Genomic DNA, 14,259 nt, shown 5'->3' with positions numbered 1-14,259 from the left:
GCAATTACATTGTTGTTTAAAAATCAGAAAAGTTTCATGATCATTTTTATTAATTTATTGTGTATAATTATCTACAATATCGATTTTTCGCGACTCTATAAAATGTATTTTCATTTCAGTTTTTATTCGCGATTCATTCCAGTTCCAACTGGACCATATCGTCTTTCCCAAATCATGCGATGTTTTTGTTTCATTAATGCGTCCCGTGTGTGACCGTATGCACCAAGGTCACCATCTGGAAAAATGATAATAATGTTTACTATGTGTACAGTATCGTGCAGTGGAGATATAGAATCCCTGAAAATCTGAAGAAACCATTCTTCGATATTAGATGTTCAGAGTACAGAAGATTCAACAAGTAAGATAAGTCGGCGCAATACTCAACATACACTTGATAAACCAATTCGTAGAAGCTTCGTTGTACTGATCCCACAGATGCCGACATTTGGCCGCTTGGTCATGTCCTTCATATAAAGTACAATCCTCGAAACGTTGTCTTAGAATATTTATGATATCGCTTTCAACCAGTCTGAAATATGAGAGAGAAACAAAGCCAAGTTTGACAATTGATAGGAAGAAGCTACCCAGAAAGAATGACCAGTAACTCGGTATAATTACTTGTCTCGTTTGAACTGAATGTTTGCTTCGTATGAGCAAACTGGATCATCCATATAACACTCATCAATGGTTGGAACACGGCGAAATTTTTGGTGGTACCAAGGATAATGTTGCTGATTTGGGACAACAATTTTTTCTAAAATTCGTAATCAGGGAATTATCATCGAGATATACATGCTTGAGAAGACACGGGCGGTCGTTCGGAACATCGGCTATTTTCGTATCATAACCTAAAAGAAGTGATTAGATAATACCTCGGAAAAAGGTGACAGGTCCGTCAAGAATATTGAATACCGCGTTAGCAAATGCGATGACAATGTTCCGTTCCTCTGCCATATTAGACAATTATTTAATTATTATTTACAACAAACAATGTTCTCAAAATAAGTGCGAGGCAGACGACAGAGAGATTTAGATCCGACTGCAGTGAATCGATGTCAAGTAATCGAGAGGTGTGTCTCTTCCATTTCGACTTGACGTTCGAATTCCAAAATCGAATATCGAGGCTTCTCCATAGTTGCCGTCATCACTGCGGTATAAAACAGAAATCCGCAACGTACGATCCTCCATTTTCAACGCAGTCAGCGCGATGGTGAGTACGGTTGATGTCCGTCGGTGATAAAATAATCCGTTAAAATCTGTGGCATCCTGCATCGCCTGCGTCTAATTAACTTATCGAGTGACTGAGAACAGGTTTCTCTGTAATTGTAGTGCAATATTTTTTTCCTACCGTTAATCCAAAACGACGTAAAGATTTTTCGAAAAATTCGAACCTCGTGTCGCGTCCCTTGGCTCGTCGAGAGTTTTTGGCGTTTTCGATGCAATGCTACTCCTATCAGTGATGATTTAGATTTCAATGTTTATGGTTTAAACTGATTAACCCTGATGATATTATTCTAGGGCGGTCTGAGAATTTTATTCCCTAACAAAACGCCCGTCACACGTGGCCATCTGCAACTTCTAATCTTGTATTTTTCATTTTTTGCCCCCAGTCTCATAGAAAATTCAGCGCGCCCCGACACGGGTCTATGGGGTTCTACCCCAAGAAGAGGTCTCAACGGCATCGTGGAAAAGTAAAGGCCTTCCCCAAGGATGACCCTACCAAGCCCGTTCACCTTACTGCTTTTATAGGCTATAAGGCTGGCATGACCCATGTTGTCCGAGAAGCTGATCGTCCGGGATCAAGTGAGTCGATTACCCTATTTTCAACCTTCCGTAATCACGGAGCAAATTCATAGCCCTCACGCTCTGATCCTGCAACGACATGTTTATTTGCTTTTGACAGAGGTCAACAAGAAGGAAATTGTCGAGGCTGTGACTATTTTGGAAACTCCACCAATGATTGTTGTTGGTGTTGTTGGATACATCGAAACTCCTCATGGTCTTAGGGCTCTGACTACTGTTTGGGCGGAGCATCTCTCAGAAGAATGCCGTCGCCGCTTCTACAAGAATTGGTATGCGATTGATTGTAGACTGAACATTTTGAGTTACCGGATCCCTAGATAGCTTGATATATCAAAGTAATGCAAAAAGAAAACATCAAGTCAACACTGTTCTTTTTACTAGTGCGGTATGTAGTTTTAGCTTCTGTGATTAGACGTGCATTATACTCTACTTGCTCTACCCCAGCTCTCCACTCGAAAGATGAGAGTAATATTCGGAATCAGCCGCCTGGCGTAATCCTCATTATGCATGGGGTTGTTCCGAGAAGGTGTCCAGTCTCCTCTCGCTATGATGAGACTGGCTCCGTACAATATGTTTAGGAATCCCGTTGCTGTTGTATAGGTATAAGAGCAAGAAGAAGGCGTTCACCAAGGCATCAAAGAAGTGGCAGGACGATCTTGGTCGCAAATCAATCGAGAAGGATCTTAAGAAGATTGTGAAGTACTGCAAGGTTGTGCGCATCATCGCCCACACTCAGGTAATTTTTCCCTTCATAGTATTGAACATTACTCTAATCTAAATATTTTTGGCCGACGTCATTGCTATTAATTCGTGCAGAAATGCGCTGGATTCTTAGCAAATGCGGTGCGGAGCTGCTTGATCTCGTGCAGTTTGGTTCTTACCGCGGCGTCGAATATTAACTCTGTCCTCTGCTTTGCAGAGTGTATGGAGGCACGACATATTCCATAAACTCTTTGGAGCCCATTGGGCCATGACCATTGAGGCAAACCATGTCTGGTACAGTCCTTTTGTGATGAATCCTTTTTCTGCTGAGTTCCCAGGACCCTGATTATAATGATTATACCTTTACGTGATAAACAGATGAAGCTGCTGAAGCAACGTCAAAAGAAGGCTCACATCATGGAAATTCAACTGAACGGTGGTACCATCGATCAAAAAGTTCAATGGGCTCGGGAGCATCTCGAGAAACCAGTTCCTGTCAACAATGTCTTTGCCACTGATGAGGTGATCGATGTTATTGGTGTTACGAAGGGCAAAGGATACAAGGGTATGTATCCAAGTTAATATATTCATTCACTGTGCTTTAATACTGGCAATGTATAAGCGGGTCGTAATGATGAAAAAACATGATGTGCTTTTCTGATACTATTGAAGATACAATCATGCTGCCTTCCTACTGAAACTCCTGTGGCCACATTTATTTTAGGCTATCTAATTAGCTGAGTCCATGCAATTGATCAAGTCAACGTGGATCTTTATTAATTATGTTTTCAGGTGTTACGTCTCGTTGGCACACGAAAAAGCTTCCTCGTAAGACGCACAAGGGTTTGAGGAAAGTAGCTTGTATCGGTGCCTGGCATCCGAGTCGTGTTTCCTTCACAGTTGCCCGTGCTGGTCAGAAGGGATATCATCATCGTACTGAAATGAACAAGAAAATCTACCGTATCGGACAGGGCATCCACACTAAGGATGGAAAGGTGAATTTATCATATTTAACTAAGTTATAAAGTGTATTCTCCCTTTGCAACAGTGATATTATTTTTCTATTTCACTATTCTATTGAGGTTGTCTATTTTAAATTTTCATTAAATTGGTATTATGGGCTTTATTAACCTTCGTTGGCTCCACAGACAAATTGTATCCCTATGCTAATTCAAGGTTGTAATTTGTTGAGAATCGTGAGAGCCAAGATAAATGGAAGCTTGATCATAGTACCAGATGCAGAACAAATTTTGCACTTTGGGTCTCCCAATTAAGCTACAAACTTTCACATCTAGAAAATATGGGCTTGCAAATATCTCAGCAAGTGTGCAAAACTAGTGTTCATTTACTCATTTTGAATGTTTTCATCGTTTCATCTAGGTTGTGAAAAACAATGCTTCCACTGAATACGATCTGACTGAGAAAACAATTACTCCAATGGGAGGTTTCCCCCACTACGGTGAAGTCAACAATGACTACGTCATGTTGAAGGGATGCTGCATGGGTCCAAAGAAGCGCATCATTACTCTGCGCAAGGTGTGTATACAAATTGGATTCATTTGCTTAAAATTATAGAGTAAAATACAAAAATACATAAGAAAATTGACAACTGTGATGAATTCCCTATAGAGCCAAATATTCACTATGACACTTACGTGATATTTAATGATAGGCCTGAGATGAATAGACGAATCTGGTCAATTTTCTCACTAAATTATATCCATACATTCAATATTGTATTAATTTCGGTTTGCAGTCACTCCTCGTTCACACCAAACGTGCTGCACTCGAGAAGATCAACTTGAAATTCATCGACACAAGCTCCAAGTTTGGTCACGGACGATTCCAGACTGTAGCAGACAAAACTTCGTTCATGGGTCAGCTCAAGAAGGATCGTATCCGCGAGGAAGCTGCTCAATCTGCTGCCGCTGCTCCGGCAGCGCCAGCAACGCAGTAATTCAACTTGTATTATTGTTGCTGAAAAAATCAATAAAAACGTCTAAAAATATACCAATCTGTATGAATTATTTATAATTAGTCTTAATTTCAGCTTTCCATTCAGCGTCTCCTATAACTTTGACGTCTTGGAAATGCATTAACTGGGCTGCGAAAGCGAAATAAACAAACATGCTCCTTCAGCATCCTGTTCGTATTTATAATATATAATTTTGGGAATGAAGCTCAAGTGACTTAATTAATATGAACCAAATACTGAGTTAGTATATATAATTAATATTTGAACGGTGGTACACGCGCTAAAACAAGCGAAAGTTTCGTTGTAAAATTAATTTATCTGTATGAAGTCTGCAATTAGTCAGTTTGTCTGAAGTGCGCGTCTTTTGTTTATCTTCAATGAAAAGTGATGGTATAAGATTAATTTTTAAAAGAATCTTACATTGTCGTATCAAACGTTGAGATGAACGTTGTAGATAAACGAAAATCGGTCAATTCATCGAGAGGAAGAGGCGGTAGACAGAATACTCGAGTTGATCGCGGACTTCAAATATTTCCGAAATATCGTAAGTCTTTTTACAATCTACACCAGAAAGTATAAAAAATAATTATTGCAAACTTGCTATCCTTTCAGATCCTTTTCAAATACGTATATGTACGTAAAACATATATTTGCGTTTTTAGAGCTTTATGGAGCTTCACAACAACCTGTTCGATCAAATGGATTCAATACTGTAAACACTAAAATGGCTGCATTAAAAACACCGGCCAAAAATAATCGTAAATCAAGTACATCTTCCTCGTCTGTCACTCGCAGCAGCCAGCGAAAGATTTCGACGTAAATAGAATTCATGCACGGAGATCCAGTTGTAATAATATCACTGATAGATGGTGACCAGTTTTCTTGAACATTTACAGACCTTATAATACCGGCGTCACTGGAAGCTCGTCAACACCTACGACAGGAGCAGGTTCACCATTTGTTATCGGTATATCGTCAGTCTACGCACAACATGATTCTTTTGGAACTTATTTACTTTTCATACATGAATCTTTCTTAACAGCGATCACTGAAGGCCGTGGAGACGCCAGGGGGGAAGTGGGTATTGCTGTGGTAAACGTGCAGCACCCACATCTAATTCTTTCCCAGATCAGCGATCGTCATGCCTATATGAAAACCTTGACAAAAGTTCTCCTCTTCAAACCGATCGAAGTAAATTTCACGTTTGCTATGAGAATAATATGTCAAAATTTTCCAAGCATCATGCAGCGCAATATGCCTCACAGATTATCATGCCGGATACAATGATTAGGAAGAGCGGGACTGGTGGAAATCTCTACGAGTGTATAAGGGATAAGTTTCCTGGACTCAATATCGCTGCTGTTTCACGACAGCATTTCAGTAATACAGACGGCTTGGATCGCATAAGAACATTATGTGCCCCCGAATATTCTTCCGTGGAAATATACGTGAAGCAGAAGTTTGTAGATTATAAATTTTCGGTTATAATATTCCTGCCATTTCTCATTGTTCTTAACGTCATTTTTACAGATTCTATGCCCTTGCAGCCGCTGGTGCTTTGCTAAAGTATATAGAGTACACGCAGAATATTTTATACGTGGAGAAGTCAATGTACGTCGAGTTTCAGAGTTCTCAAGATACAACTGTTATCGGTATTTGAAACAAATTTGCCCTAAACTCAGTGCATGTGTGCGCATGGCTCACCTCAGGAAATCCTTACGTTATTGCTGTGAAATATCTATATGTGTATTATTTATACATGTTACTCATCCTTCAGATATAGACATAGACAGTGCTCAGAACTTGGAACTAGTAACACATGATAAAAATTTCAACAAATACACGCTGCTAGGTATGATGGACAGATGCTTGACTCCAGGAGGTAAAAGATACCTGCGAGCCTCAATTTTGCAGCCCTCTTGTAATAAGCGTATAATCGAAGATCGCCAAGCTTGTGTCTCTGAACTGGTTGAGGATAATCCGTTAATGATATCTGTACAGGTATAAGCATTTACACGTTTTCTTTTTTACCACCTTGCAACATGTCCGCAGCACTCCTTGTCAATATAATTGTAACAATTATCATCCGCAGTCTCATATAAGAAGATTATGCAACGTTGATCAGCTCCTTGTTGTCGGTCTGAACTCACCACAGAAAGATAATGTAGCAAGTGCGGAAAAATACTTAAACTATGTACTTTCACTAAAAACTACTTTGGAAGTTATTCCTTTGCTGCATACAGCTCTCCGAAATACAAAGGCGAATTTTTTTAGAAAAGTCTTGGAGGTTCGTAGCGTCTTCTTTACGTACTATAGAGTACATCAAATCTTAGGCACACTCAAATTTCCCTACCTGTTTCATTATTGACAAACCAGAATCTGAAAGATAAACGGTATGACTTGATGATGGATAAGATTCTGGAAGTTCTACAACCTGATGCGCAATATGTGGCAGGTTTCAATACCTCAACCATGCAGCGCTGCTTTGCTCTGAAGAGCGGATTAAATGACATGCTAGATATCGCTCGGCAAGCTTACTGCGAACTCATAGATGACATGAAAGGTTGTACCTTATCTCATGTAGCAGAGGTCTAGTAACTTTGTGCCTTCTCTTTGCTGAACGGAAGTATATTATTTTTCCACAGGAATGGTTGAGACTCTGGCTCTGAAGTATAATTTACCATTGATATTAGGATGTAGCGCTTCGCTCGGATATCATATACAGATGGATTCCCCGAAGTATAGACCAATTAAAATCACAAACCTACCACGTATATTTATAGAAGTAAGTAGTTGCATAATTCTGTTTTATAAAGCTTATTACTGACTTTACAACATTCTATTTTTTTCAGGTGCAAAAGCATAAGAATAGTTATCTCATGACAACGGAAGCCTTGCTAGTATTGAGTCAACGATGTAAAGATGCTTGCGAAGAACTCCATCTAATGAGCAATGTGTAAGCTGCTCTATAAACCATGAAAAAAGAAATCCAAAAAGTATCAAAATAATCCTTAATGTGCTCATTTTTCCACAGTATGCTGAAAGGAGTCCTTAATGATATCAGAGAACATATCAGTTGTCTGTATCAGCTGAGTAATGACATAGCAGAGCTCGACCTCATAGTCTCACTGGCACGTATAAGCTCACTTTCCAACTATACCAGGCCGTCGTTTGGCTCAAGAACCGAATTGAAAAATTCCATGCATCCGCTGATGGATCTCACTGGTACTGGTGTTCCGGTTCCTAATGATGTGGTATGTTACCAACTAGTAAAATGTACCCACTTTCTACCTTGAGCAGCCAGCTGGAAATATCTGCATAATACTTAATCTTCTTTGTCAATTGTAGAATGTGTCACCTACACATAATTTTAATGTAATAACTGGACCTAATATGGGAGGGAAATCAGTTTATTTGAGGCAAATTGTGATGCTACAGATAATGGCACAGGTAATTTATCTCATTCAAACGTGCGATGATGTATGTAATTATTTTTCATAAAGTCTCAAATTGTACATTCTTTGTATGTACGTATCTATATTTGTTACAGATTGGATGTTATGTGCCAGCAGAAATAGCTGAGTTTCGAATAACCGATCGAATCTTTTGCAGACTATGTTTTGAAGATAGCATCGAATGCAATGCATCAAGTTTTGTTCTAGAGGTGAGTGAGTAATTTATAATATAAACTACAGAGTAATAATGAATATACTAAACATTATTAAGTATTTCTAAAAATTATTTTAAATTTCCCTAGATCAAGGAAACGCAGTATATTTTACAAACAGTAACATCCAATTCACTTGTGATAATAGACGAGCTATGCAGAGGAACAACCGTTGAGGAAGGAGAAACGATTGCGTTTGCTATTTGCGAACAACTACTGAATACATCAGCATTTGTGTTCTTCACTACACACTTTCTAAGTTTAACTCTCCTAGCCGAATTATATCCTAATGTCACGAAGTAAATATTAATGCCGAATTTCAGTTTTGTGGTCTAGAACAAGTCTTTAATTGTATATTATATATTGCAGCTACCATTTTGGAACCATGTGCCGGCCTGTGGAAGGCTCTACAGAGCAGAGACTGATTTACACTCACAAACTAAACCCTGGAATCATTTTCGCAAAAAATTATGGGCTGTCATTAGCTGAGACTTCTGGAATTCGTATCTCAATAGTCAAACACGCACGGCTGTTGGTTCAAAAGTCAAGAGAAGGAACTAAAGTAATCGATGATTTAGCAGCTACAATATATTTGTACCATTTTTAGCAATTCAATGATATTGATATAATGTGTTAATATTATTGGATATAATTGACATCATGTTGCAGCCCGTGATACAAAGTCAGCAAATTGTGAATATAGAAGGGAAGATATGCTACGACGAGGTTTCAAAAATCCACCGCCTTATTCAAGATGGCGAGTTCAATGTGAAAACAGTTCTCGAATGTGTTAGAAGACTTGAAAATTCTAACATTTCCATTTCTGAGCAAGAGAATTCTTCATGCAATGACCAAAATACAGGCTCTGCCCAGAGCTCTATGCTTTCTATTACAGAGAGATATAACAGACTTCGCCAGAAAAGACTTCTAGACACTCCGGCATCAGATGGCAATTTAATGGCCCAGAGATCTTTCGTGGAACCAAAAGCAGGACCAAGTAATATTGTAATGAATACCAATTCACTAGGCCCCTCGCCAAGTAAAAAGTCTCAAGTGATTGAGATGCCTCATTCTGCAATCTGCCTTACGGAAGGAAAAATTGTGACAGATTTTGGAAAACAAGATTTGCGAAGACTGAGGACATATTCCTGGAAAGAAGAATCAAAACCCATCAGACAGATTACTTCATTCCCAAACCCGCAAAATATTGAACCACCTCATTCTCCGGCACCAACAATAAAACTTGATGAACAACCGTACGAGTTCTCACCTCAAAATTCAAACAAAAGTGAAAGTCCGTCAATAATAGACCTAGTATCGCAGTTATCAACCGATACTATTATGGCGAAAATTAGCGCGCGTAGAAAGGAGGCAGAGATATTTAGACAAATCGAGGGCGAGAATTTTCAAGAACTTCAATTTTACAACTCGATCCTTTCACGAACTGCCAGCTCAGTTACAATTAAAAATATCAAGCATCAGTAGTTACTAAGACCTAATACTTCTCTGTTATTACTGAAATATTTAATTAAATTATAACATGAAGGAACATTATTAGATATTAAACAAGTAAATACTATGAATTTGAATAACATATTTCTCTCGTCATTTTATTCTGCAAGGTTATTTTGCGTAACCGGCTTTGGGGGTATTAACAGTTTCACGTATTATCAACCAAGCAGCTGTTCACGCCGGTAAAAGTTCTTCATACGCAACACCTATCGCATGCAAAACGTTGGTAACATAACGTCGTCCTTGTGAAATTGAAAAGTTGAGAAAATCCCGTTCAAGACAGGAAATATCCGTAAGTGGTCGGAGAATTCATACTTCCACTGACGTCGCATGTTACGGCGATGCTCCAAATATTTGATCACGTTGCCCGTAGCTTACGTGGTGTTTTCACCCGGCCGTTGAGACCACAAAGGTATAGATATGTATACATAGAGTGTAAACAACGGTGTACGCGTCCCGTGAACGGATTCGAATCGGTTCTCTAAAGGACAGCAGATAATAATTCCCCTATGTAATTCTCTCGCCATCTCTGTCGCTCTACCCATCGAATGGCCACGAGAGGGAGAAGAACAGGTAAGCGCGTGCAGCTCCCCCCACTCCATGGGTAGAGCGACAGAGAGGGGGAGGGAATTATTATCTTCCGACCTTCAGAAAACAGATTTAAATTTCTCCTGAGCGTCGTGCGGCATCAGTCGTTTCCGAGCAATCGAAGAAAGATTACGTGTTCTTAGTATCAGTTCAACATTCAGACCGCGTTGTTCGATCTGTGAATTTCCACCATAATCATCTGTGAGTAATACACGAGGAGCATCGTGTAGCCTGCAGAGAAACAGAGTTACTAAAATAAAAACATCCTGTGAACGTTGAAGGTCAATTACGTGTCGCGAGTTTCCATTGTTTTGTGTAACTTCTGATTTCAGTGAATTCTATTTTTGTCTCTGTGCGTCGAGTGTCCATTTTATTATTATTTTGGCTGATTTTCGGCAAATGCGCAGTTGCATTGCTAGCAATTAAGTTTATTCGGTCGGTTTAAACAGACAGTTACAGCACAAAAAGCGAGTGTAGAATCGTGTGTTACTGCGGTGCGGATTTTTGCATAATAAGAGATAAGTGAAGATCTGAATTGTGTAAAAAGTGCGTCGCTTCATCAGTGAACCCGAGATGCTGCAAGACTACTACAAGTAAAAGTGTGGAGCAGCCCACAGTTGAGGTACTTATATTACGAATACGAATCGTTATTTTAATTATTGATTGATAATTCAAGGTGGTACATATAAATCCGAACTTTTGTTCTTGCAAAACATGCAATGCATTAATATTGAACTAGACAACAGTAATAATTAATTTTTAAACTGAAAAGCCAATGTATTAAATTTATTCCAATATTCTGTTTTGTTTTTTACAGATTTAAGCAGAGACTTCCGAGTAACTTTTCTCTTTCTCGGCAACGTTGGTGAGTTTGCATGTGTTAGGTTACGGGTATTTCCCTGGGATTCCTCAGTCACGTGGCGTGGCGGTAACAATTGTTACACAAATCTTCGATTTCTTAGTGGATAGGCTCATTCACGATCGCAACGTGCTTGACTTTCAGCCGAATAATTTTTATTTTTTTGGCAATTTCATTTACCGTAGCTTGCTTAAAGTTAGAAATTTTACACGTTGCTAATAGTGGAATGAGCATCGCGACAGGTAACCATCGCTTACTCGGCACTCGCGAGATCGAATTGTTTTGCAACCGATGTAATAGTCTACGTTTGAATTTACCGATGATGTCGTGTAAGTGGTGGGTTAACCTGAGGTTTGAACATATTCAATTATTCACAATATTGTTAAACCGATCAAATTTCAAAGTCTGGCATAACGTAACGTAATCCAATTGTATCTTTTTTTATACATAATTTTCAATCTTTTAACAGTCATCAAGTATTGATCAACTGCAGACTTAGCTCGCTTAGAAAAATGCTAATTGGCATACAGGATGTACTAATCAATTTTACAAAAGGTTAATGTACCGATAGTCTGCCAACATTTACTAAAATAATACATACAATACTAAAGTTAGTGAGATACAATCGCGATACTGTATTCTAAGTAGGCAGACTACGATACAAAAACATTTTGCTCCCAACAGGTAACCAATGAAAATGTAAGTCAATGACCACGGCGCAAATGATGAAGAATGATGTGTGTTGGAAAAAATGGAGTATCGTCTAGATCGAATATAGGTAACCGGGTAGGTAGGTGTACGTTTTGGGATCCGTCGCGGAGTTTATGCATGTGTGTGTGATAGTCTCTCTTTTCCGTTGGGTGGTTACGTTGGGAAACAGGCAAGGGTAGGAAGGACGCGATGTACCGCGATGTTACTAACTTTTGTAATCCACAGCGTCAAACGATCACAGAAATTTTGTCCCAAAATACTCCGTATTCGAGGTTTTCGACCATTTGTAAGCATTTGAATATTAAGGAGATTGAATGTTCCATTTCATTTCACTCTGCAACTATTTTTCAATCGTTATTCAATTCAATTATTTAGTCATTACCGATCACTATTCCATTCAATTGATCTCTGTGATCGTCGGCATGGGCAAAACGCATCTCTGGACCATCTATAGCGTTCCGTGGTACGCTAGATGGGGAGAGATGCTGAGCTCGAAGACGTCGCGTCGAAGAGGACCGCCGACCGTCACGCCACACAATAATGCATGCCCTCCAACCTCCCTCCCGATTTCGATTCGAATTGTAATCTGAGAACAACAATCCGCATAGCAATGTATCGAATTCAAAAAGATGCAGATGTGGATTGGGGTTCTACAGAAGTTTTCGGAGAAGTCCCAGATATTCCAAATGTTTTGACAGTTTAATCTGTCGCGCCTTTTTGCGCGTAGATTAATCACGAGAATCGGACGCAGCCTTTTGCGCGTAAATTAATAACGGTAATCGGACACGCCTTTTTGCGCGTCGATTTTGCAAACGGTGTATAAAAAAAGTTATGCACTTTCGACGTGCTTTCGACGTGCTGATCTTTCACCTTTTCGGTTAATTTTTTGACGAATAACAATATTTTCAAGTTCCACAGCGCCTTTTGCGCGTGGACTTGATACCCTTCAGTTATGAGAGAAAGCGCGGCATTTGAAAGCCGACGCTGAACGCGCATGAACAAAATAATCCCGGTAGTGCGTACTAGTATTGAAGAACCTTGGCGTAAGTATTTATGAAATATATCTGAAATGTACAGAAATACTCGTTTAACTGGTCGTATTATTTTCTGTTTCAGGGTAACAAAACTAATTTTTTAATAAATGCACTGAGAGCTATAAAATGTTCGGTTGAAAAAGATATTCACTTTAACAATTCAAAGCAAAAAGAGATGTCGATTCAAAAAATTAAAATTTTTTTTTATTCATCAATACAATTGATAATTGAAGCAATTAATATTAAGGTGAATGTCATGTTGGACTCGACTCATTTTTTATTAGTGTATATGTATCGTGCTAACCATACTTTCATCTGTTTCAGTTACTAAAACCATTTTCTGTTTCAGCTAACCAAACTTTTTGTCTGTTTCAGCTAATCAAACCTTTTGTATGTTTCAGCTAAGCATATTTTCTGTCTATTTCAGCTAGATAAAAATTTTAAGATTGTTTCAGTTAATCAAAACTTTTGTCTATTATAGCTAATCAAACCTTTTGTCTGTTTCAGCTCATTAAACTTTCTGTCTCTTTCAGCTAATCTTGCCTTTTATTTGTTTCAGCTAATCGAACCCTTTGTCTAATTTCAGTTAATCAAAATTTTTGTCCGTTTCAGCTAATCAAATCTTTCGTCTGTTTCAGCTAATAAATCTTTTTGTCCATTTCAGCTAATCAAACCTTTTGTCTGTTCCAGCTAATCAAGCTTTTTGTCCATTTCAGCCAGTTGAACTTTCTGACTCTTTCAGCTAACCAAACTTTTTGTCTGTTTCAGCTAATCAAACCTTTTGTATGTTTCAGCTAAGCATATTTTCTGTCTATTTCAGCTAAATAAATCTTTTAAGATTGTTTCAGTTAATCAAAACTTTTGTCTGTTATAGCTAATCAAACCTTTTGTCTGTTTCAGCTCATTAAACTTTCTGTTTCTTTCAGCTAATCGAACTTTTTGACTGTTTCGGCTAATGAAATTTTCTGTACATTTCAACTTATTAATTTGTTTCTTTTTTCGTTAATTGTATTTTTTACTCATCAAAGCTAAGTATATTTTTGTCTCTATCGATATATGTCACTAATTATATTTTTATCTGTTCTAGGTAACTGAGTTTTATTAACTATATTGACAAATTAGAACACATATGAACTGAAAAATTTCGAACAAACTGCAAATATACGCGAGTACAAATTGACTGGGAAAAACAATTTACCATAATTGACATGTGAAAAATAGTCACCTGGAATTTTTCGAAGAACGTAAGATCGATCTTGCAAGTATTCTCCGTGGAGTAGGCCTACTGGGGATACCACGTAAAAAAAAACACGCCGGGTGCTCTACCGCTTGCGGTGGTGTGGAAACGAGCACAAGTGAATTTATTTTCACTGGTCAAATACTAACATATTGTAGTTTTTCAAACGAC

The 14,259-nt window shown here is 38.5% G+C and overlaps 3 protein-coding genes and 1 non-coding gene across 4 annotated transcripts; 3 read left to right on the top strand and 1 right to left on the bottom strand.

Moving 5' to 3' along the window:
* Positions 1 to 12: 12 nt before the first annotated feature.
* LOC124302314 (NADH dehydrogenase [ubiquinone] 1 beta subcomplex subunit 10) lies at positions 13 to 1,060 on the bottom strand. The gene is made up of 4 exons (XM_046758340.1): positions 873 to 1,060; positions 619 to 754; positions 390 to 529; positions 13 to 235 (listed from the first exon to the last, which is right to left on the bottom strand). Exons 1-4 carry the CDS (start codon positions 952 to 954, stop codon positions 123 to 125), a joined length of 471 nt encoding a protein of 156 aa, XP_046614296.1. The 5' UTR covers positions 955 to 1,060; the 3' UTR covers positions 13 to 122.
* A 31-nt stretch (positions 1,061 to 1,091) lies between these two features.
* LOC124302313 (60S ribosomal protein L3) lies at positions 1,092 to 4,505 on the top strand. The gene is made up of 8 exons (XM_046758339.1): positions 1,092 to 1,210; positions 1,611 to 1,803; positions 1,904 to 2,072; positions 2,404 to 2,539; positions 2,884 to 3,070; positions 3,298 to 3,500; positions 3,886 to 4,041; positions 4,262 to 4,505. The coding sequence occupies exons 1-8, from the start codon at positions 1,208 to 1,210 to the stop codon at positions 4,460 to 4,462; spliced, it is 1,248 nt and encodes a 415-aa protein (XP_046614295.1). The 5' UTR covers positions 1,092 to 1,207; the 3' UTR covers positions 4,463 to 4,505.
* LOC124304181 (small nucleolar RNA U43) lies at positions 1,457 to 1,532 on the top strand. Its single transcript, XR_006908081.1, has one exon. It is a non-coding gene; the product is annotated as a small nucleolar RNA U43 (small nucleolar RNA).
* Positions 4,506 to 4,901: 396 nt separating the features above from the next.
* Positions 4,902 to 10,475, top strand: LOC124302698 (mutS protein homolog 4-like). The gene is made up of 18 exons (XM_046759110.1): positions 4,902 to 5,024; positions 5,143 to 5,296; positions 5,377 to 5,447; positions 5,523 to 5,671; positions 5,746 to 5,939; positions 6,011 to 6,132; positions 6,258 to 6,481; positions 6,573 to 6,767; positions 6,857 to 7,043; positions 7,126 to 7,265; positions 7,333 to 7,436; positions 7,515 to 7,734; positions 7,829 to 7,930; positions 8,031 to 8,144; positions 8,238 to 8,446; positions 8,517 to 8,709; positions 8,817 to 9,631; positions 10,465 to 10,475. Coding segments are annotated over exons 1-18 (3,297 nt in total). The 5' UTR covers positions 4,902 to 4,921; the 3' UTR covers positions 10,466 to 10,475.
* Positions 10,476 to 14,259: the final 3,784 nt, after the last annotated feature.

The sequence above is a fragment of the Neodiprion virginianus genome, chromosome 4 (assembly GCF_021901495.1).
Source record: "Neodiprion virginianus isolate iyNeoVirg1 chromosome 4, iyNeoVirg1.1, whole genome shotgun sequence".
Classification (NCBI taxonomy): Eukaryota; Metazoa; Arthropoda; class Insecta; order Hymenoptera; family Diprionidae; genus Neodiprion; species Neodiprion virginianus.
This window is presented reverse-complemented; position numbering and strand designations above follow the sequence as displayed.